We start from the raw sequence: 24,245 nt of genomic DNA on the forward strand, positions 1-24,245 counted from the left end.
ATGTGACTCCAGTGCAAAGTATACAAGTATTGAAATCACTAATATATCTACATATGAAATATTTCAAAAAAGAATTTCAAATAGCATACACCAGCAAGGAACAGATCAAGTCTATTCTTCTGCATTCATCAATACACTTTAGGTAACATCATTGCTGGGACTTGAAATTTCCCTTTGGTCTTACTCAGTCCTTTCTTAACCATCAATAAAACTGGTGCTAGTACATAAGGACTTTCAAAATTTCATTAGATATCACCTGCTCCCAAGCAAAGGTATATGCCTAGTTTCGATCTTTACTTAGGATTTCTCTATGCCTGTAGGCTTTACATTCTTCTGTACTGACATTGTAATGATAATCTCAACAATTTGACTCATGCCGTAAGGTAATCTCACACATTTCTCTACTAGCTTTCTTAAATTTCATTTATTGACTTCAGTATGCCTTCTTTGACTCGCTCCACTCTTTGGCTCACAATTTAATTTCATAGTACATAGTTAGCCAAGTATCAAGTTTTCAAATCTTCCTCTTCTATACTGACCTTTCTAGAGGCGTTCTTGATGTCTGCTTTTATTAACGTAGGTTTTTCTGTAATATTACATAATTATACAAAATTACAGGATTCATTTTATCCCGTAATATATATATATATATATATACACACACACACATATATATATAATGTGTGTATATACATGTATGTATGTATGTATGTATGTATATTATATATATATATACATATATATATATTTATATATATATATATATATATATATATATATATATACATATATACATATATACATATATATATATATATATATATATATATATATATATATATATATATATATATATATATTTATATTTGCAGGTTAATACATTTTCCTATTGCTTTCTGATTAATAAGTTTTATGATTATTTTTCTAAGATTTAACTCATTTCTATACCACAATGAAGGTGATATTCTTTTTTTTGCATTAGTACCAAGGAGAAAATATTACAGAACAAGTCACTTGAAACAGTTTCCCCTACCACACGTCTAACCATGATACATCACTTAATGACCAGTGAGTCCTTCCCTTTTTTCCCGACAACTACACTATTAACGTCGCATTGCAAATCTCTAAAATACTATATCATCAAATTGCCTCAAGCCTTGGAGAAAATATTAAAGTATTGGGCTATCCTTCAATAGGTGCAAATGCAAACAATATGGAACAATCTTCACTAATTATCAGTGTGGAAGTTAAAACTCTCCATAATCTGAAAGCTCTCACAGCTTGACTATCAAATCAATACTGTATTCTCCACTCTTTATACAGATACGCAAGTTATACAAGATGACCTTTTCCCCATCAGTTACTTATATTTCATTTGAATTTACTATCATGGTCACCATTCACAGACTTTGTGTTAGAATTACACACTAATTATACTGCCTAGGCAGTACATACTACATAAAATAATTAGAGGGCAAGGAATGTATTGATACTATACTTCAGTATACAGTATGGATTGCGTTCATTACAATTAATCTTTTAACACCTATTGGAAAAGAAGCCTTTTCAGTACTTAAAAACCATTTATGTTATCTTTTGCACTTGAGATGTCCTAAACATTGAGAACGGATTCACATGTTTTATTTATTTTTGTATGAGAGGAATGAAAGTGCATATTGGGACGTTATGATATATAAAGTATTCAATCATTTAAAGTAATACTTGAATGCAACCAGAGCAAAAAATAACAAATGCTGCACGTCTAAAAGAGAAAGTACACATAAACACACATATGCAGACTATTTCCCGCCATATATGTTTATATATTATACAGTACCATTCTTATGCATCTTACGCTAGTTAGTACTTAAATATACATTCGATACTAAAGTAGTCGTACATCCTTTCATGCTTTTAAAAAATATGTGCCATCACTGTTTATTTAATGAACAACCAACATAAAAAGCAAAGCAGATTTTCTATGTGAGGAACCCAGTGAATTAGACATTAATAACTACTACCACAATACTTTGAGATAAAGCTAGCAATTATTACTTAAATTTTAAGGCTAAGATAGTATAGTTAAGTAATGACCATCATTTGCTTAATTACTATATATAATTACTAATATGTGTACCACTTGTGCTAAACAAAATATACAATTATTAATATAGGGTTTAAACCTCAATTTAATGTTCAGGGGGAATCTTTTAGGAAAATTATAACTAGTAAATGTTATGTCAATGATGGTCTGCTAAATATCACATAAATCAAAGAACTAAAATACTCAATACTCAATTTACCAATGATAAAAATACATCAACAACAACAATAAATAATCCAATAATGATGGAAAATATGGTAAAAATAAAGTAATTATTTTAAGAGAATAGCTAGATCTTTAGAGGTGTGGAATCAAACATCCTGAACCCAGATTATAAGAACTGGACTCTCTTCAAGCACAAATACGAACTAACATCAAGCATTATGGTGCTAGAACACACAGAGATCTCAAGTTTTAGGTGGGGGTTTCATTACATAGAAATGCAAATCATCTGAAATAATATTTCTGCATGAACATTTTGTTGTATATAAAGCCCATTTGTATATATGATCTGAATGTATCGTACGATACAATCTTGAAGTTCATTTCCCCTTCCTATTCCATGTATCCCTCTGAAGCACAAACTAAGTGAAACTATGACAACACTGACTCTTCTGCCTTACTCTCTTGCTTGGTCTGTACACATTCATATTGATAACTATATACCAAATAAACTTTTACTATTTACTATTTAGTTCTATCAGAAGATAGTCAATCAAATAAAGACCCGAGTAAATGAAAAACTTCTTGCATGACACAACTATAGGATAAAAGAAACACTTCCCTATACATTACTCTATAAGAAACAGTTCCTAACTAAAGACTACACTATAAAATTCCATCGCAAATATTTTAGAAAGTTACCTCTTGAAAATTTTCCAACCAAATACCGTGCAACCTTATGCATCAACTTCCACAAACACCACTCTACCAACGCATGAATTCAACAATGCTAGTATGTGACTACAACCCAAATGCTGTATGGTAAAAAGAAAAATTCTTAAATAAACAGCATAAAACTTAACCAGCTATTTTAAGTTTCTAAAGGGACATATTCAAGTAAATGATTTTCTGTTATTAAATAGTTAAAAAAAAAATCTTAAGATCAATCTAAATTGGAAAAAAAATTAAGACTCCACTCTTAAGAGCATAATACTGCATATATAGTAATTCATGTCTCTAAAATGGATACAGAAAGCACTGCAGTATTGCTAATATTTTCAATCCGACATGGACAATGAATACAAATCCTGAGAATTATTACAACTGAAGCAAACCAAAAACTGAATCAATCCTCCTACAATATGAAAATAACCATAAGCATGTATAAATATATAACTTCTATACCTTCAAAGGATGGCATTCACAATAAATCACCAAAGCCTCAAATAAATGTACTGATATATACAACAATACTAACTGTGCTACCGACTGGCAACATAAAAAAAAAAAAAAATCCTTCAAATCTAGCATGAGGAAACTGACATAAGCGTACTCGGTCAATCTCAAGACATGATCCTCATTAGTTCTACATAAAATCAAAGGACTACCATAACTGTTTAACAACAACAAAATATTCATCCATAAACTATACTGTACTGACTTTGAAATTCAAAATTCCTAACTTTCACTAAAATAAAATTTTGTTTTAAAATGAACTTCAACTACCAACTACAGTATCTTACATATCAACAGTGTTTCAATATCCTTAAACTCTAAATTCACTTCTTTACAACATGTTGTTCCTTTTCACCCACGAAGAAACCTCGCTATGAACAGTGGAAGCAACCATGAACGAACATTAAATTGTATCAACATGATGAGAACATTTGACAGGAATAAAAAGACACTGAAAATTGATATGTTGAGTCCATGCCATCATACCATCAGATCATTTGCATTCAATCCTCAGCAGAAACAGTAATAGTAACAGTAGTAGTGACAATAATGGCAATTAGGCCAGTGAGGGATTGGAGAGGTGGGAGGGGCTATTTAGGAATTTACATTACACTGTACCCTATAGAAAGCTGCTCCTGAAGATGGACAAGGAAGAAGGGCAAATGGGGAGAGGAAGTGGAAAAGGAAAAAAAGCAAATTAAGGAAATATGAGAAGGAAAGGTAAAGGAACTAAGTTACAGTATACAGAATATGCATTTCGATTTACTCTCTCTTTCCTAGTTACCTTCACCAGAATATCCCTCTAAACGCCATTGGTCATGAAAGTAGAATGCCAAATTCATATAAACAACAAAAAGCTGTCTGCACTAATAAAAAGACACCAGAGTATAAGTAACAAATAACAAAAAGATAAAATCTGTTATGATCACTCATATAATAATGAAACTAGTATATAATTCATGAGGTTTGAGGAAGCCGCAAAACCAGCTTCCTCAATGAATACACCACAACGCACTCTGTAATTGGCACTCACCTTCATTTCCTGTGTAGTCGATCATTGCAGTAAAGAGAGGCATGCAAAGCAAAAACAGTACATATGGTTAGATTATTAGAAAGTGTTCAATCTTTCCTCTACTCACAGAGTTACAAGTAAACTACGGATGTGAGGCACCCTATAATGACATCAGAGTTAGCAAACAGAAGTAAGTACTGAAAGAGAGCAAGTTAAAAAACTTACAAATGAAGAAAGTGGCTATGAACTCAATTTTACGTTTATATTTCCATGACACAAATCATTTTGTTATTAATGTGCAAAAGCAGAGCACAAAAGGAAACAAACCTAACCAACTAAAATGCAATGCTTTAGGCTACAATATAGATTAGAATGTCTAAAGGACCATGAGTTCAGTTCTCAAGCATTTTTCAATCTCATACCAAAAACTTAACAACACTACCACGTTAATCTGCAATTTCAAACCTGATGACATAAATTAATAAACAAAAATGTAGGAAGAGAAAAGCTGCAGAAAAATCATTCTTAATCAAATTTTCACTAGTGTATATACATTATCTTATGTAAAGCAGATTCATTTTATAGCTCCACAACATATTTTACATACATATATACAGTGTAAGAGAGAGAGAGAGAGAGAGAGAGAGAGAGAGAGAGAGAGAGAGAGAGAGAGAGAGAGAGAGAGAGAGAGAGAGAGAGAGAGATACATTAACAATTCTGGGGTCATCTTGCAGTTATAGACCTAAACTAAAACCCAAAACTATACTGACCTCCTGAGTCATCTGCCGGTGGTTTGTAAAAGGATAGGCATAGAGACACCACTGCTGCAACTTGGAGGATAATAAGGGTGACATCTTGTAATGCCTCCCATACTAGTGTTAGGAATGTTTTTGGAGGCTTAGGCGGAATAACATTCGAACCAAACGTTTGTCTTCGGTGTTCTAAATCGCTTTCATTTCCCGTCAGTCCTGGAGTCAAATGAAAAAAATTACATCAATATATATGCTTAAGGTCAAGACATTTCCCATGGAAATCAGTAATAAAACACCAAATAAATTATGAAATTACTATGTCATGTAAATGAAAAACTTGAAAAAAAATCCATACAGCAAATAATACTAAATAAACCTCTAATAGCTAATATTTTGGGACTGTGAATAAAATTTCACTTATTTAGATGTTATGAGATATTAGTCTAACAGTTGAAAGGAAATTTAAGATTTTAAACAAATCTACACCTTAAAACATCTTTACATAATTTTATATCTGTCTGGAAAAGTATTTTAAGCTTAAAATGTATTTAAACTACATTAGAAAACAATAAAATCTCTGTAGAAATCAAAAGCCTACTTCACATAACAGTTTCCAATAACCATATGTACTTGCAAGGGTTAGTTTTATATATATATCTTTTTTTTTCAGATAATATAAAAAACTTTGATAATGCCACAGCTTGGTAATTTTGAATCCTTTATTTCTTTAAAAAGCTTAATCCTTTGGTCTAAAAAAGTTACAGCAGTCTATACAGTACCTTTATGAAATAGAAAACATTTTATCTTACCCGAGTTCAGATTCCTTCCAGTTTGTTTTTCAGCAACCTTATTTTTAAATGTTCAAATTTTCAGACTAAATGCAACAATACTGCACAATCAAAAGGGAATTTCTGGGCTCAACCTGCGTCGCTCCGTGAAATGCTCCTTAAAGCACCATTTCAAAGGTATAAATACTGCTAAATATACCAGAGAAAAAAGTTGCATGGAATGCTAGGAATATATCCAGCTCGCTCACCCCTAACGGGTGTCGGTATTAAAACTGGGGCGAGTGATACCACTACCAGAGATCCCTTTCCAATTAGACTTCTCCCTCCTCAAAACCCCTCGTTACTACGAGGTGTCGTTCACTACAGCTACTGCCCCTCCCCCCCCCCACCCCCACCACCACTACCTAACCTTCTCCCATCATTCCTATTAGCACCCCAAGCTTGGGCCAGCCTAGGGTGAGGAAAATGGAGGGAGGGTACACTGGGCAACACAGGTTCCTCACCCAGAAATAGATTTTTCCTTCGTCAAAATCCCTTTTCTGGGCTCAACCTGTGTTGCTCCGTGAAATAGTAACAGAGAATTGGTCCCATAAGCTTGGAAATACACAAAAAGTTAATGAACAGAATTAAAATTAGAGAAATTCAATTAAGCGTGTTTTACTAAAATCCTTAATACAGTATACCAATCTCTTAATTACACCCCAAATCAAGGTCAATGTTAAGGTAGGGGGAAAGGGAAGGCAGGTGCTGCCCTGCTCCTTATTAGGAGACAAGGCACTGAGAGGGAAAATATATATGAAGATAGGACCCTGTTATAATGGTTGTGTTAAATCTGGAGGAACCACTATATCTTTTTAATCTTGGGCATGTGGTACAGATTACGGCTTGGTTCTTTTAATAAAATGCAGAATCTATTGTCTGATTCCTTTCAGGGAAATGGTTCCTCCATCCTTTCTAATAAACAAAGGTCCTGAAGGTCTATTTAAATAGTTTTCCAGAGTGATAACTGGGCACAGAGATAGATCCTGTGGAAGTGGGACAATCTTCCACGGGGACCATCTATTCTGTGGACCCTCAATCTTTTCTAAGAATTTTCCATCTAGAGAGAATAAAATTCCACCAGAAGAAAGGAATCAATATGATTTGGTTCTCTAGATAATGCTGAGAGTTCAGATAATCTGGCTCCTGAGGCTAAACTTATCAAAAATAACGTTTTCCTAAAAAGCGCTATATAAGTGCATGAGTCAATATCAGAGTCAGAAGATTCAATATCAGAGTCAGAATCTAGATCAAGGACATCATCTAAAACTCATAAAACTGCGTGGGGGCGAGTTACTGGTTTTAGTCTAGTACAGGCTCACGGAACGGACGAAAAATACGAATCTGTAAGATTAAAATTGAACCCGATCTGAAATATTTTCTTTAAAGCAGATTTAACAATAGTAATAGTATCATTGGCTAGACCTCTTTCTAAGAAAGTTCTGAAAAAGGTAACTGCCAGATTCGTAATCAGCGTCCGAACCTCTGAGTCTTCCAGAAAGTGGCTAACTTCCTTACATCAGAATCATATTGCCGAAGGGTAGAATCTCATATTCCTGACACTAGGGACAATGTGTTAAAAGGGTCAATCTCAGCATCTCTTTGTGCTGCAAATCTCAGATAGTACTGTGCATAAAGTTAAGGCACTCTGAATCCGTGAGGAAGCAGACACACTGTGAGATAATACCATCCGTGCTAACTCGGTTCGGGAAGGCGCCGAGGTCGGAGTCCTAGTTCCACCAAGATAGGGAACCAGTTGCATTGGCCAATCGAGGGCTATGAGGGCAATCCGACCTTTGAAAGTCCTGAGCATGTCCAGGACTTTCAATAGCATGGTTAAGGGTGGAATCAGATAAATCCTCCGTCAGTAGTTACAATCTATGGACATGCCGTTTGGGACATAGGCCAGAGGGTCCAGGTTGGGGGCCACATAACATTGTGGCTTGTGGTTGGATTCTGTGGCAAATAGGTCTACTTGGGGACCCGGAACCTGTTGGCAGGTCCAGTTAAATGACTTTTTTGGCCAAGGACCATTCCGACTCCCGCGGAGGTGTCCTTGGTAGATCATCCTCAACCACATTTCTTACTCCCCCCAGGTGAACAGCTGACATGTGGAAAAGGTTCCCTGTTGCCATTGAAAAGATAACTACCATCACTTAATTTACGTGACTTGATTTAGAACTTCCCTGTTAATCCAGTGGACTATCACTTGGCTATCTAGAATTAGACTGATAAGTTGTTTCTGTGATGGGGAAAGACTTATTAGAGTCAAGAACATTTCCTTGATTTCTAAGATATTGATGTGTAGTTGTCGGAGTGCCACTGTCCACAACCCCTGGACCTATTCGTATTGGGAATAGCCTCCTTAAATGATTAGGAAGCCATCTAAATGGACCACCAATGTTGTGGCTGGGAATCGTAAAGGTACCGAGTTTGCTAGGTTTTTGACCTTCGTCCATTGTTGAAGTTTTTTCCATAGTGTAGGTGGAACCTGGGAAATTTTGTCTCGATATTTCTCGTTCTCTTTGGACCGCCAAACTCGATTGATGTCTTCTACATTGACTCTCAGTAATGTGTCTGTTACTGAGGGAAACTGGAGTAAACCTATGATTCTTTCTTGGTTTCTCTGGGTCGTTAGTTTGTCCTTGAGAGATCCTCTTGTGTTTCTTACTATCTCTATCCCCTTCTGTGGTGGAATCGACCGCTTGTGTGTGGTCAGGATCCATTAAAGACCTAACCACTGGAAGTACGTTGATGGAGAAAGACGGGACTTTTTGAAATTTATTTGGAAACCTAAGTATTCCAGAAATTTTATTACTTTGCCCGACGCCTTGTGGCATTCCTTGACACTGTTGGCCCAGATAAACCAACTGTCTAGGTAGGCCACTAACTGTATTCCTTGAGTCCTCATCTCTTGGACTACTGTCTCCTCCAACTTGGTGAATAACTTGGTCGCTATGTTGAGTCCGAATGGCATCACCTTGAAGGTGTAAGCCCATTTGCCTAGCTTGAATCCTAGAAAAGGACGAAAAACCCTTGCTATCGGAACATGAAAATAAACGCCTGTAAGATCTATAGAGGTGGTGACGGCCCCACGGGGACAAAAGGTCCTCACCTGTGAGACGGTCAGCATATGGAACTAGTCGCATTGAATATATGTATTCAAATAGGACAGATCTAGGTAACTCTTCATTTGTCCGAGTTTTTCTTAGGCACTCTGAACAAACGTGCTTGAAATTTTTAAGCATTATTACCTCTTTTATTGCTTTCTTCAGAAGATCTCCAGTGTAAAGTGTTAAGTCTGCCATTGGAATGTGATAAAAACTGGTTGGTGGAGGGGGCTTTTTTCATCCATCTCCACCCCAGAACTTTCATTACGACGTTGTGTGCCAATTGCTGAACGCCCAACGGCTCCGAAAGAGGTACAGCCTTCCTCCTACTTGGGGAGTCCCCTATGCAGGAAGGCTCTTCTAGCTCTATTACCTCTCGCATGCATATTATATCCGTAAAACACTCCCTGTGTTTCGAAGGAAGGATGATACGCCAGATACACAATAAACGGAGTAGTGGCTATCGGTTGTTGAGGTGATTGGCTTACCCACACACATTGATTTTGTGGCTGGGTGCTTGAGGTGGAAGGTTGGCTCACCTGGGATACTGGCATTGCCTGTAGCACATCCTGAGCCTGTGGCCTTTGGAAGGACTGAAACTTCCTTGGTCATCTCCTGCCTCGTGATTGCGGTCCGGTGGGCTCGAATTTTCTCTTGGAATTAGACCCCACCGGACTGAGGCTTTGGTTGACTCCGGCTGCTTCTCCGAGGGCGCTATGTACCACGTCCTCCGGGAAGAAGTCCGCTCCCCAGATCGAGGCCTAAGTAACCTGTTAGGCTCATGCCTAAAGGACTCCTCAAGTAAGACGAGCATTCAGTCAAACCTCCTTAACAGCTGATTCACTAGCTGCTAAGTCAGGAGCTTTTGATACTAATAGAAAAATAACTTATGAGGGTAAATTGCATTACCAAAACAGCTAAATTGCAAGCACACGGCAGAATTTTCAAAAAAGCATGCCAATACAGTTAATGGCTGGCCCCTTTGCCAATCAGTAGAGTAACATGCTTGACATATGCACATTCAGTGTGTCTTATGCGTGCCCAGCTTCAGATAATCGTAATTTTCCCAATGTTGTTTCCCAGTATTTCGTGGCAGCTTCTAAAGTGTGTATGGGTGTCTGCTAGCATTATCTGTCTAAACAAAGCAAAGCCACCATGTGATCATGAAGTGTATACGATACTAACTGTAGTCCTGCATCCTAAATTAGCTTCAAGCAATGCAAGTGTTGGCCAAAAGGCTAAAAGAGCTTATAAGGTGTTGCCCATGATTGAGAAACTGGCATTCTATATTTAATCGAAGTGAAAAATAAACTTCAGCTGAACTTGCCAGCAAGAATGGAAAGAATTGAGTCTTTCATTCAGGAGACTTTGTTAAAAGGAAGGCTATATGAGTAATAATTGCTACAGCCCATGTTACCTACCACTAAAGTCAGTTCGATAATATGTGACAAGGTTCTCTTGAAGATGGAAAGGGCATTAAACTTCTGAATAGAAGATATGACAAAAAGGAAACCCAACGATTCACTCAAAAACAGATAATTTACCAATTGGTGAGGAATTCAAGGCTTTTCCAACATGAAGGCGTTTAGAAAAGCTTTCAACGTTGAAAAATATTAAAACTACCGGAGAATCTGCGTCTGTGGATGAAACAGCAGTGGTAGCTTATCCAGCAAAATTTACAGAAATAATTAATATTAAAGTCTTTTTTGGGGAAAAACTGACAAGTAGAACATATAGTCACAAAGCATCATATAAGCACCTGGGTTTAAGGCATGAAAGGATTGGCTGACTTTGGTTCTTTGTGGTTCAAGTAATCTGGTGGGTTATATGCTAAGGCAAGACTTTCATTGTTCTAAAAACCAGTGAGCCCTGAAGAGTAAAAACAAAGATAAGCTTTGCATTTTATGGTAACACAATCCCAAGGCCTTGGTCACTGTTGTTCTCCTCAAGCAGTGTTTCAATAAATGCTCTGCTCCTATGGTGAAAGCATACCTTGAGAACGAAGGGCTGCCTTTCAATGCATCCTCAAGACATAGTCAATAATGGAAAAACAGAAAAGACCCTAGCACCATCAACATTGGCTGAACCAGTGCTACCAATGTCCTTTACTGCCAAACCAGTATAGTACCATCAACATCATCTATTGCCAAGCCACAACTCTGCATTCCCTGCTAGCCACATCATTTCCTTGATGTCATCCATATCTAAACTTTTGTCGAGTGACACAGATCCACAAGAACTTAATGCTCAAGTGACTAAAACCTGCTGCGATACATTTTTGAGCAGTATATCATACTGTACTGCATTATATCTAAAAAAGAGAGAGAGAGAGAGAGAGAGAGAGAGAGAGAGAGAGAGAGAGAGAGAGAGAGAGAGAGAGAGAGAGAGAGAGAGGAGAGAGAGAGAGAGAGAGAGAGAGAGAGAGAGAGAGAGAGAGAGAGAGAGAGAGAGAGAGAGAGAGAGAGAGATATGGGGGTGGGGATGTATTGAAAGCAGTATTGTATTGTGGTTGTAGAAAGTATATATCAAACAGTACTATATACTGTACTATAGTCTAATAGGCAATATTAATAATGCTCTATATAATGTACTTTCATATACAGTACATATTTTATCGTTTCTCCACTCGGGATATATTGTAGTGTATTTCATAGAAACAGAAGAGTTTATCCAGCCTATTAACCACAGAAGTTGGCAACCTCAGGAGTCTTGGAATGTATTGGCTGAAATTATGGTTTGAATTGTACGAAAAAACAAATAAGAAAAATAGATGAATTCCAGTTACTGTACCATTTAGAAAAATTCACTATTGGGATGTATGGTAATACATTCCTACCGTAACATTAGCGAATCAAGTAATTGTAATTTCGGATATCCATGGATTTTCTTATGGCATCACAAGATCGGTTGGTACTTTTTCTGCCAATACCAGGTAAAATACCTTATTTTTAAAGCTTTTGTGTCAATTGAAAGGTTCCTAAAAGATGCATAATAGGTTTTGCTATAGTTATATTAAGAAATTAGGGGGTCTAGGAGTGTTGTTAAAAGACACAGAACATAATCCCAAAATCTTGACTTCAGAGGGTAACTACTGTATGTTACAAAACCCTGGTAAAAGTTAAAGGATGACTATAAAAATACCTTGGGAGAGTCTAAAGCCTATTTTTCCTTTTGGAACTTATTTGTGGAACAAGTTTGACTGTTACCTTCATAAACCCTTATAGTTGTGATGATGGACAAGGTATACTTATATGTTTATCTAAACATTGTCAGAGGTATTGAGAAAATAACTGCCATATAATTCTACTGTTTTTTATAAGCAATTACCAATACGATGTACAGTATAAATTATGCAGTTTATTTCAACTCCAGTAGCAACACTTATTTCGTTGCCACCTGGAAATAATATACTGAGAACTATCGCTCGACTACAAAACCATTTTTTATTGTCTCTGGAGACTGGCTTACATCTAATGTTACTGATCACCACTACAAGTCAATTCTGAAATTCTGTCAATAACCTGACTGACTGCAGCTGATAAAGGAATCCACTCATATTTGGATCTAGTTCTAACATATGTCAGAGTTTACTGGCCCTTCAGGGTATCTAATTAAATTTTGTTTTGTTTTTTTTCAAAACAGTATACTGTAACTTAAAAGACCTGAAAGATTCAACTTGCATGCCAGGAAGAAATGATGGAATATAATCTACAGCAATAAGGATATCTAAACTTCATGGTAAACTCCTTTTCATAAAGGATAAGCAGAAAATTTACTTTGTTTTTAAAGTGAACTGCAACAAATAAAAAAATTGCTCTATATGAAGCTTATTACGAAAAGCTGTGTTAGCTTCTAATGAACATGTAAATCCAAATCCATTTCTTAGACTTATAAAACTTGTTGAGAAGCAAATCTTAGGTACCAACATAAGATTTTTTCCTTGCATTTAGACAAGATACTAGCAAAAAAATATTCAAGTAATTACAACCACAAAAACCTTGACAATACATGGCCTCAGAGGAGTTCAAAAATACTGTATTTTCATTTGACTTTTTAATTTATTTAACCGTAGAGATGTGACAACCAAGGAGATAAGTCAAAACTGTGGGTTGGGAGGTCTTGTCCCACCCAGAGTACGATAGTTTTTCCTAGTTTCCACAACCTTACTGTTCTAGTGACCTACATATGCAAGATTTGGGAGATCTATAGGTCTACCTGCAGAGTCCTACGCAACCAATGCTTGGCCCTCTCTGGTCCTAGTTTGGGTGGAGAAGGGATTGGGACACTGACCATATGTATATAAAATAGTCAGTCTTTAGGACATTGTGCAACATGAGGCAAGACCTGTCTGTTCCCTCTCCTACTTATGATCAACTTTTAAACCATTAAGGCTCTTATAAGTAAATTTTGTAACTTGATTATTATTACTATTACTTGCTAAGCTACAACCATGGCTGGAAAAGCAGGATGCTATAAACCAAAGAGCTCCAACAGGGAAAAAACCCAGTGAGGAAAGGAAATCAGCCTTGATTCCATCTCATTTACACTCCTTAGAGTACATGGGAGTATTTTTGTTACTGATTTCATGTCTTCCACAGAGTAGGAACTTAGCATCTTTTGTCTTCCAATGAGAAAAAATTATTGGTCTAGAAAATGACTCCTTAAACTTACAAAAGATGATGGCATTAATGCCATATGGTCCAGTTCTTTTGTTCGACCACAATAGGAATGTTCCTCTGTTTAGATGTTGATAGCTTTAGCTTAGTGCCAGTTTTCTTGGATACAAACACAAGACTGCATGATTTTGACCATTATAGGAAGATATTCTGAAAAGTCAACTGCTCCCACAAACAATATTTTCAAGGAACTTCCTTTGATGCCAATACCCAAAGCTACAGTTCTAAACTTGTTTTGCAGAGTATCAAATTCCAAATTCTGACAAGGCAGTGCACTGCCATACAGACCAGTACCATTTGTCTACAACTCCTTTCCAGCAGTTTTTGGTGTGGGCTCTCTAGTCTGTAGAATCTTTTCTTCAATGACCTTTTAGACTTTTTCGAAACTAAAATTGTTGTTAATTTTGATTGGTACATACATCTTTCAGCTTCAAAAGCTCTAACATTAGATTTGAAACCTTTTTCTCCTTACCTCAAACAAATAAATTTTGTCTTTCCACTATCCTACTTCAGTACAGTACTTGAATGCAACAATCAAATAATTGCAGCAAAAAACAACATAAGTACACTTCAAAATCAAAATGGGCAGATATTAATTTTTTGTCACATCTTGAGACATCAGCTTAAAAAAGCTCAAAACTTTTTGATGCCTTTAATTTTACATATTCATTTCCCAAGATAGAACATCCCATTACATTTAAAATGTCTTGATGTGTACAGTATATTCAATCTCAGATATGGCATAAAACACAAGACTTGCTCCTTACCTGGCAGAGCAGATATGAACACCTTTCTTTCAATAGGGAAAAAGTAGTACAAAATCTAAATAGAATTGGATTCGTGAATTTGGGTCAGATGGCTGGGCACTGAGGTTTGGAAAAACATTTAGCACCTATGTGCATGAACTCGAGATGATAGGACACTTCAATAATGCCGTTTCTTAATGCCTCCCAAGAAAAAACTACACTGCACTGTCTGAGAAATATAAGGCATTAGTGTAACACTGACAATTAAATGTTCATTCTTACCATTCGTGGCTGATGAGTAGAGCCTCTTCGTTATCTCGAGGGTGCTGCCAAATTCTTGCTGTATGCGCTCCAAACCCTCGCTTCCACGACACTCCATAAGCTCGCGCAGTTGTTTGAGCGTGACGCCATATTGCGCCGGACGACCATCTATTGTCGCCATTCTGCACGCTGCTCACGCTCCGCTGCTACTCACCACGCTCACGGCACCCCCCAACTACACCGCCCCTGGAAATGAAAAGTGGATCAATATATCATTTGCAATTAATTACACTCTGTACATGACAACTATATACTATCATGTAACCACATTAATATATAAATTCAGATTGTATAAAAGAACACTACAAACTGATCGGCCAAGCTCAGGAAGGTTTGTAGAATGAGGAGAAATTAAAATCCAAATATGCGACAAAATTAAAGGCCAAGCATTCAAATCTGTACAAGCCTCAATTAAATCAAGTTTGTCACCCTTGACAAATTAGGGAAGAGTATAGTAAACTGAATTCAAAACAAAGACCATTCTGTGAAATGTTGCATCTTTGAAAAAAGTAGCCACCACCCTCACGTGTAAGCCCTGCTGTGAATTATCCTATATAATTTGAATAAATATGCATCGTGTGGCAAAGGAAAGAACCTGTGTTCCAAGATGCAAATGGGAAGGTATTACATCATCCAGACTAAAGTACCGAAGACTACCTACTTTAAATCTAAGCTACAACTACAGAAAAAAATTAAGTTCCTTCCAACGGTATGACTCTCTGACATTTAACTGATAAAAAAAGACATCATTAGCTTCAAGAATTTGCTTTAACTGTTTGTTGGTTACCAATAATATTGTTACTGCATGGAACAAAGCAAAACTATACAGTATAAGCAATGCAAAGTCAACCGGACCTCCTTACCCAAACGACTACTCCTTTCCAACAAATTCGAACACCAAGAGTTTCATCAGGCAAGTCAGTCATACTGATTGAGAATCATCTGATACCTCAAGTGCAACATAGACATACGACTTCTTGTTAGGAAAAATAGAGGACCAAGAGTAATAAAGAATATGAGATTGTTTAGTAAATTAAAACTATCATATGAGGATGGTCAGAGAAAAACTTAGGAAGATTATGGGAGTTTTACATGCTTCACTGGACTAACCAATGAATTTGAATGCTGTATTGCACTACATTTCAGGTGGTGACCATTAAACATTATCCTCTACCACAGAATTGTGATATGGTCTATTCCTGTCCACAAGGGCAATGACACATCTGCCAAACCACTGGTTGTCTGATCAGAAGGGCAAGACAAAAAATTTTTACAATTGAATTGATTACCACCAAAAATTCTCAAACACCAACTATACACAAGTCACTGAGCAATTGTGGGGTAAGCGGATCATCCTAAAATAAGTGCAGGCCTAAATATAGTGCCTTTTAGAGTGGCCTTCAAGAGAAATGATGATGAATAAGAACATATCTAATCTTTCTTACATACAGAGAAATATTATGTACACACACAAATGAGGGTTAAGATAAAATTATGATAATTCATTTAAAGATTACATTTTGAATGTTACAGAAAGGATAAAAATCAAAGGAAAATTGAAAATATATCTACAGTATTTCAAAATTCCATTGATCCAAAGATTATGCGGAAACTGACAGAGTATTTGTTATATATATTTACACACACAACGGATTTTGAAGCAAAGCGAAAAATCTATTTTCGGGTGAGATAGCCATGCCGTTCTGATGGAAGGTTCCTTTAGGCAGCTTTCCAAGGGATATTTAGCTACAGTGATACTCCCAGACAAATGACCATGGGTCTCCAGAATTCTAACTCCTGGCGCGAGTATCCTTTAAGAAATTTCTTAAGGATATCGCATAATATCAGGGGACGTATTTCTTGATACGACACATGGCAACATTACTGAGACCAATCGTTTTGCAGGCCAGGCGGTCAAGACTGCTTTGCTGTCAGGGATATGCATGGGTAGTTTTATTGCTGTTGCTTCTCGGCTATCTTTGAAAACCAACATTCCTGCGGAAGAGAGCATGATTTCATATGCCGAAGGGCATTCAACTCCGTAACTTCCCGCTTTACTTCAAGCCCACTTTCTGCTTGAGGTTAGAGCATACCTATATTCTTGTTGAATGTTCAAAGAAGGCTTTTAGAGGGCAATTCTTACCAATTCAGCTAATATGAGCCTACCGTAGTTGCTTTACTTGTGAACAACCTGGGTTCAATTAATTAGTTCTTTCAGGGAGGGTTTACAGTAGTGGATATCGTTGTAAAGTTGGTGCACTGTCCCATTATTTCTGTGAGCAAGCATACAACTTGAGTGTCATTGTAATCAGTAGGATGTAGTATTTTCTGCATGATTTAAAAGTCATCTCCAAGAATAAAACTTATAGACTACATTTGCACAAACTTCCTTGGGGTCCTCCAGGGGACGTACTATTCCTCATTACCAGGACCGCTATTAGGTTGGACATGCTGTACTGTATATTTCAAATAGTACTCTGTGGTTAGGGAAATAATCTCAATTGATGATTCCTTGCAAGGCATTCCTTCGTTTATGACTGTCTAGACCTTGTCTCTAGGCAGGAGCTCTTAGACTAAACATCATAGCCCCAATCTCACAAGGCGTGGCTTTTGTCTTTATAAGCAGATACGTTTAGATGGTGGTAGATGATTAGGATCTACTTTCCGATGTTGTGGGCTGCAAAACAGATGGTCTCTTCAATGGTACATACCTGCACATATTTTGTGGGTATATGTAAATATATTTAAGCATATACTCAGTTATCACTATCATTATAATTATCATTATTACTTGCTATAGGCCCAGGGGCCCTAACAGGGAAAATAGCCCAGTGAGGAAAGGAAACAAGGAAAAATAAAATATTTTAATCAAAGTAACATTAAGATAAATATTTCCTATATAAACTTTAAAAACTTTAACTAAACAAGAGGAAGAAAAATTAGATAGTATAGAGTGCCTGAGTTTACCCTCAAGCAAGAAAACTCTAACGCAAGACAGTGGAAGACCATGGTACAGAGGCTATGGTACTACCCAAGACTAGAGAACAATGATTTGATTTTGGAGCGTCCTTCTCCTAGAAGAGTTGCTTACCATAGCTAAAGTCTCTCTTCTACCCTTACCAAGAAGGAAAGTAGTCACTGAAAAATTACAGTGCAGTAGTTAACCCCTTGGGTGAAGAAGAATTGTTTAGTAATCTCAGTGTTGTCAGGTGTATGAGGTCAAAGGAGAATTTGTAAAGAATAGGCCAGATTATTCAATGTATGTGTAGGCAAAGGGAAAGTGAACCGTACCAGAGAGAAGGATTCAAAGGAGTACTGTCTGGCCAGTCGAAGGACTCCATAACGACCTAGCGGTATATCTCAAAGGGTGGCTCGTGCCCTGACCAACCTACTTCCTACATAATCATAATTTTCAGAGGATCTCTGAAATTATTAAATACTTTTAATTTTCTTTTTTTTATTTTTATAACATTTAAAATATAATTTTCAAATTAATTAACCATAATCTCATCTGAACAGTCATATATATCAGGAATTCCAATGTAGCATAAATTAGTAACCACTTAATAAGTGCTGTAGTGATAAAATAAAATAAAAGGAATAATTATCATTCCTTAACCACAGGCTAAAGCAAACAATATGAAGAAGCTACAAAAATACAAGGATTTCTGTAAGAAACACGTTGATACCACTAAGGCAATTGGCCTCAATGAAAATTTCTTCAGGGAGATGTTTCAATATATATAATTACACATACACACATTATATATATATATATATATATATATATATATATATATATATATATATATATATATATATATATATATACTGTATATATATATATATATATATATATATATATATATATATATATATATATATACAATATACATATGTATATATACTGTACATATGTATTATACCCACGGAAGGAAAAATGACAAGACTTGATTGGAGTTAGTACTTTCGTCCATTAGGGACATCAACAGACTCAGAAATGAGAATACAAATTCAAGACATTGTATTTAAACAGGAGAAGGGGTTCCAACAACTGTCAATTTCTTAATAATTCCAGAAAAGTCAGATTTTAGATAAAAGGATAATACCGAAATAATGGAAAACAGACCAGGGGCTTAGATTCAAATTTCTACCTTTGGTACAGGATACTAAAAAGAATTCAACAATATTCCTATAGGTATAGTAATTTACATGGATTATTTTACTCGTCTCTGACCATCCAATCCTGTGACTTGACCCTAACCAGTGGGAGGCCAAGGCATTATTAAGGGGAACCCCTCAAGAAGTCAACCTTATACTGTTTTATTTAATACGACTGAAATACCTTTGGATGTTTGGCCGACACTCTGAACAAGGAATAATATACACTATATCATTATCATTTCCAGAACTATTCTTCATCAACATGGTTTTTAATGTACAATTAACATTAGTTTTTTCAAAACGGGTATAACATCTAAAAAACACCCATGAAATGGCAAACAAAGCATATTATTGTTTCCCTTTTCTCTAACTGGACACTATAAAATGTTTTCTTAGCCTTATTAATACAGTTTTCTTGGCTATCCCAAATATTTCCAAGAAAACTTTATATACACACACACACACACATATATATATATATATATATATATATATATATATATATATATATATATATATATGCATATGTATATATATATATATACAGTGATACCTCTGGATACGAAAGTTTCTGCTTACGAAAAATTTAGGATGCGAAAAGTGATTCGAAGATTTTTATGCCCCAGGATACGGATAAAATTTCAGGATACGAAAACCTTACGAGATCCCAACTCTTCGCCGAGAGTAATTTTAAAAAGCGCGCGCCGCCTGACTTTGAACTTGGGTAGACTCACTTACAGCCTCCCGCTCACCCATTGGTTATCTCCCTACTCAGACGCTAGCTGACGCCATAAGATCCTGCTTTCCTATTGGTCGGCAACTATCCCAGCTTGCCTACGCACGGGCGTTCATCTCTCTCTCTCTCTTTTCGTTCCGACCGCGGTATCGTTAACAGACATTGTGTGCTTTCGCTTGTTTGACTTAGTGTTAATATAGAGTACATTCGTACGCCACGTGTTATCGTTAATAAACAATCGTTACTGTGCACTGTACTGTATTAGTGTTTACTATACATAGACTGTATATAACGTTACGTAGTGTATTATATTACGTATTACTGTAGCCATGGGTCCCAAGAATGTTGCCGAAGGAAAGAAGAAGAAGACGATGCTCTCGATGGAGACGAAACTTGAAATCGTTAAAAAGTACGAGTCTGGCATGCGTTTAAGTGCGATCGCCAAGGAGTATGGCTGGAATCCGTCTACGATAGGCACCATCCTGAAGCAGAAGGCGGCCATCAAAGCAGCAACACCTTCTAAGGGCGTCACTATTTTCTCCAACAAGAGAACGCACGTGCATGACGAGATGGAGAGGCTGCTTCTTGTGTGGATCAAGGACAAAGAGATCTCAGGAGACACCATCACTGAGACTACAATTTGCCAGAAGGCCTCCGCCATTTTCGGTGATCTCGTGCGTGCTCAGGCCGAAGAAGGAGCAGGAACATCCCAGCAGGAACCCCCAGAGTTCAAGGCTTCTCGTGGGTGGTTCGAGAAGTTCAAGAAAAGGACTGGCATCCATTCAGTGGTACGGTATGGGGAGGCAGCCAGCTCGGACACGAAGGCCGCCGAAGCCTTTGTTAAAACGTTCGACGAGTTGACTCTGCAGGAAGGCTACAGTTCGCAGCAAGTTTTCAATTGCGACAAAACTGGGCTTTTCTGGAAGAAAATGCCTCGTCGGACGTTCATCACGGCGGAGGAGAAGAGGCTACCCGGACATAAGCCTATGAAGGACAGGCTTACCCTTGCTTTTTGTGCAAACGCCAGTGGGGACTGCAAGATAAAGCCCCTGCTGGTGTACCATTCAGAAAATCCCCGAGCCTTCAAAGCCCACAAAGTCATTAAGGAGAACCTTCCCGTGATGTGGAAGGCGAATGCAAAAGCCTGGGTAACGAGGCAACTGTTCATTGATTGGGTGAATGTCTGCTTCGGTCCGACTGTCCGAAAATATTTGGAAGAAAAGCGCCTCCCTATGAAATGTCTGCTGGTGTTGGACAATGCTCCAGCTCACCCTCCTGGCCTCGAGGAATATCTTCTGGCCGAGTATTCCTTCATAAAGGTCCTGTATCTACCGCCTAACACCACCCCTCTCCTCCAGCCCATGGACCAGCAAGTTATTTCTAATTTTAAAAAATTGTACACGAAGCATCTCTTCAAGAGATGTTTCCAAGTCACAGAGAGTACAAAACTCACTCTGCATGAATTTTGGAAAGATCACTTCAACATCGTGATATGCCTCAAACTCATCGATCTCGCTTAGTAGGAAGTTTCGAGGCGTACCCTAAACTCATCTTGGAGGAAGCTGTGGCCTGATGCTGTCTCTGCACGAGACTTCGAGGGGTTCGGGAAGCCGAGATCGTTGACGATCCTGAACCAATTCAGCAGTCTGAGGTGGCTGACATCGTACATCTTGGTATGTCCATGGGGCTGGAAGTTAGCGCGGAAGATATAGATGAACTTATCGAGGAGCACCACGAGGAGTTGACGACGGACGACTTGAAGGAGTTGGACACGATGCAAGTGAGTGATTTTCAAGAGCAGCTCTCTAGCGGTGATGAGGAGGATGTTGCACCTTTGAAAACAGCAGACATCACGGAAATTCTTGCATGTTTCCATAAAATGGCAGACTACGTTGAAAAGGAACATCCAGAAAAAGTTTATACCAACCGTGCGCTTCAACACTGCAATGACGTTTGCCTAACGCATTTTAGAAATGTGTTGAAAAGTAGGCAGAAACAAGCTTCAATGGATGGTTTCTTATTAAAGAGGCCAGCGGTATTAGTAGGCCAAGACGAAGGTGAAAGTGAAGAAAAGAAACAGAAAAGAGGAAGGGATGAAGAATTAGGAGGTGAAAGTAAAGAAAAGAAACAGAAAAAAGAAAGTGATGAAGAAGTAGAAGAGATTTAGAAAATAAGAAAAACGTAAAGTTATAAAAAAGCAAAAAAAAAAAAATTCAATTTTAAGTTTTATGTTACCGTTAAGTGTTAAAGTAATTTTTTCCTTCATTTTATAGTTTTCCATACGTAATGTTGTGTTAATTATTTCTGCCATTTTTTTATTTCGTAAAGTTTAAGTGTTAATGTGTTAAGTGTGTAAATTACTGTACGTAGTCTGTCACTTGTTACGTTTTCTGCCTTATGCCATCCTTCTCTGCCGCGACTTCGCTATCGGACATCGTCTCAATCAAAAGGTAAGTTTCAACTTTTTTGTTACACTAATTAACTGTAACCTTTTTTTCAGAGTGTACAGGTATCAATCCTTAATTTAGGTGTACGTACAGGTAACAATACACCTTCACTGATCTAAATGCTTTACGTACATACAGTACCGTAACTTTTATACAGTAGTAAAGAAAACGGACCGTTTTCTTTGGGCTTGGGGGGGATACTTGGCTATAACTACATTATTGAATAATCTCATAGTGGTTTCTGGAATGGATTAGGCTGTTTTTAACGGTTGTGTTAATTATTGAATAATAGAAATGGCTGCATTGCATGTTTATTACTACAGTTTAGCGTGTTTATGAAAGAAAAGGTGACTTTTTATAAGACTTGGAACGGATTAGGCTATTTACATGTAAAACGCGACTCAGGATACGAAACCGCATCCTGAATGGATTAATTTCGTATCCTGAGGCATCACTGTATATATATATGCATTTGTATATATATATATATATATATGTATATATATATATATATATATATATATATATGTATATATATACATATATATATACATATAAGTATATATATATATATATATATATATATATATATATATATACATGCATACACATATACATATATACATATATATGCATACACATGTTTATATATATATACATATATATGCATACACATATATATATATACATAAATATGGATACACACACATAGGCATATATATATATATATATATATATATATATATATATATACAGTATATATATATATAAATATATATATATATATATATATATATACATACACATATATATGCATACACACATATATACATATATAAGCATACACACATATATATATATATATATATATATATATATATATACACATATATATGGATACATACATATACATACATATATGCATACACACATAGGTATATATATATATATATATATACATATATATACATATATATACATATACATACATATACATATATATACATATACATATATATACAGTATATATACATACATACATATATATATATATATATATATATATATATACATATATATATACACATTATATATATATATATATATATATATATATATATATATATATATATATATATACTTGTACTTACATATGTATGAATTAATATATTTTGTTTAAACACAAATATGTGTATATTCATCATACGACTTAATCCCTTTTGAATGAGAACAGCCTTGCAGTTTCTGAGAAACTCTAGGCGAGAGGTTACTAGCAACATGACATTTTCATTGACCCCAGGAGATGGTGCCACCCAATAGACTGATTGCCAGTAGGTGGGAGTTATCCGCGATATACCAAGCTTGAGCTGAGCGTTGTATTTCAGCATCAATGACCTTGGCAGTTGCGACACCATAAAGTAAAATTCTGGATATTATACCTAATATCCGGTTAAGTCTGTGCCAACCAAAATATGACGTCATCAACTACAGCCCCTAAAGGATATCCTTTTTTTTCGGCAGCACCTTAACTGGTTATCATTAGCCTGTCAAGTGAGTGATCCACTCATAATACACAATAATCATTTCATTATTTTAAAGTAGTTTCCGGTGTAAGTGGTTGACACACCCGATTAGAAACATTAATCACGGTTCAATGAATTAAAAACGAGCGGAAAATAATTATTCTTGTAGTAATCATCACATTTAATCACCCTTGCCATTACTATTATTATCATTATTATTATTACACTATTATTATAACATGATCGCAGACTAATCCATATAAACCCAGTGGGAAATTATTCTAATAGTTAATAATGATTATGAGGAGGATTCATTAAGAATCAAAAGATACTACTTGAGACAACCCTGCTACCTTAGATTGGGAAAGAATATATTTTATATAAATATATATATATATATATATATATATTTATATATATATAAATATA

At 36.3% G+C, this 24,245-nt stretch overlaps 1 protein-coding gene across 1 annotated transcript in view; it reads right to left on the bottom strand.

Annotated features, from left to right (window-relative positions):
• Window positions 1–24,245, bottom strand: part of LOC137650039 (plasma membrane calcium-transporting ATPase 2-like) — a 145,609-nt gene that overhangs the window by 116,196 nt on the left and 5,168 nt on the right. The window contains 2 exon segments of the mRNA XM_068383061.1: window positions 5,285–5,482; window positions 14,908–15,132. Of these exon segments, the coding sequence (XP_068239162.1) occupies window positions 5,285–5,482; window positions 14,908–15,067 (358 nt within the window). The 5' untranslated portion in view covers window positions 15,068–15,132.

This window comes from Palaemon carinicauda, chromosome 11, assembly GCF_036898095.1.
Source record: "Palaemon carinicauda isolate YSFRI2023 chromosome 11, ASM3689809v2, whole genome shotgun sequence".
In the NCBI taxonomy this organism is placed as follows: Eukaryota; Metazoa; Arthropoda; class Malacostraca; order Decapoda; family Palaemonidae; genus Palaemon; species Palaemon carinicauda.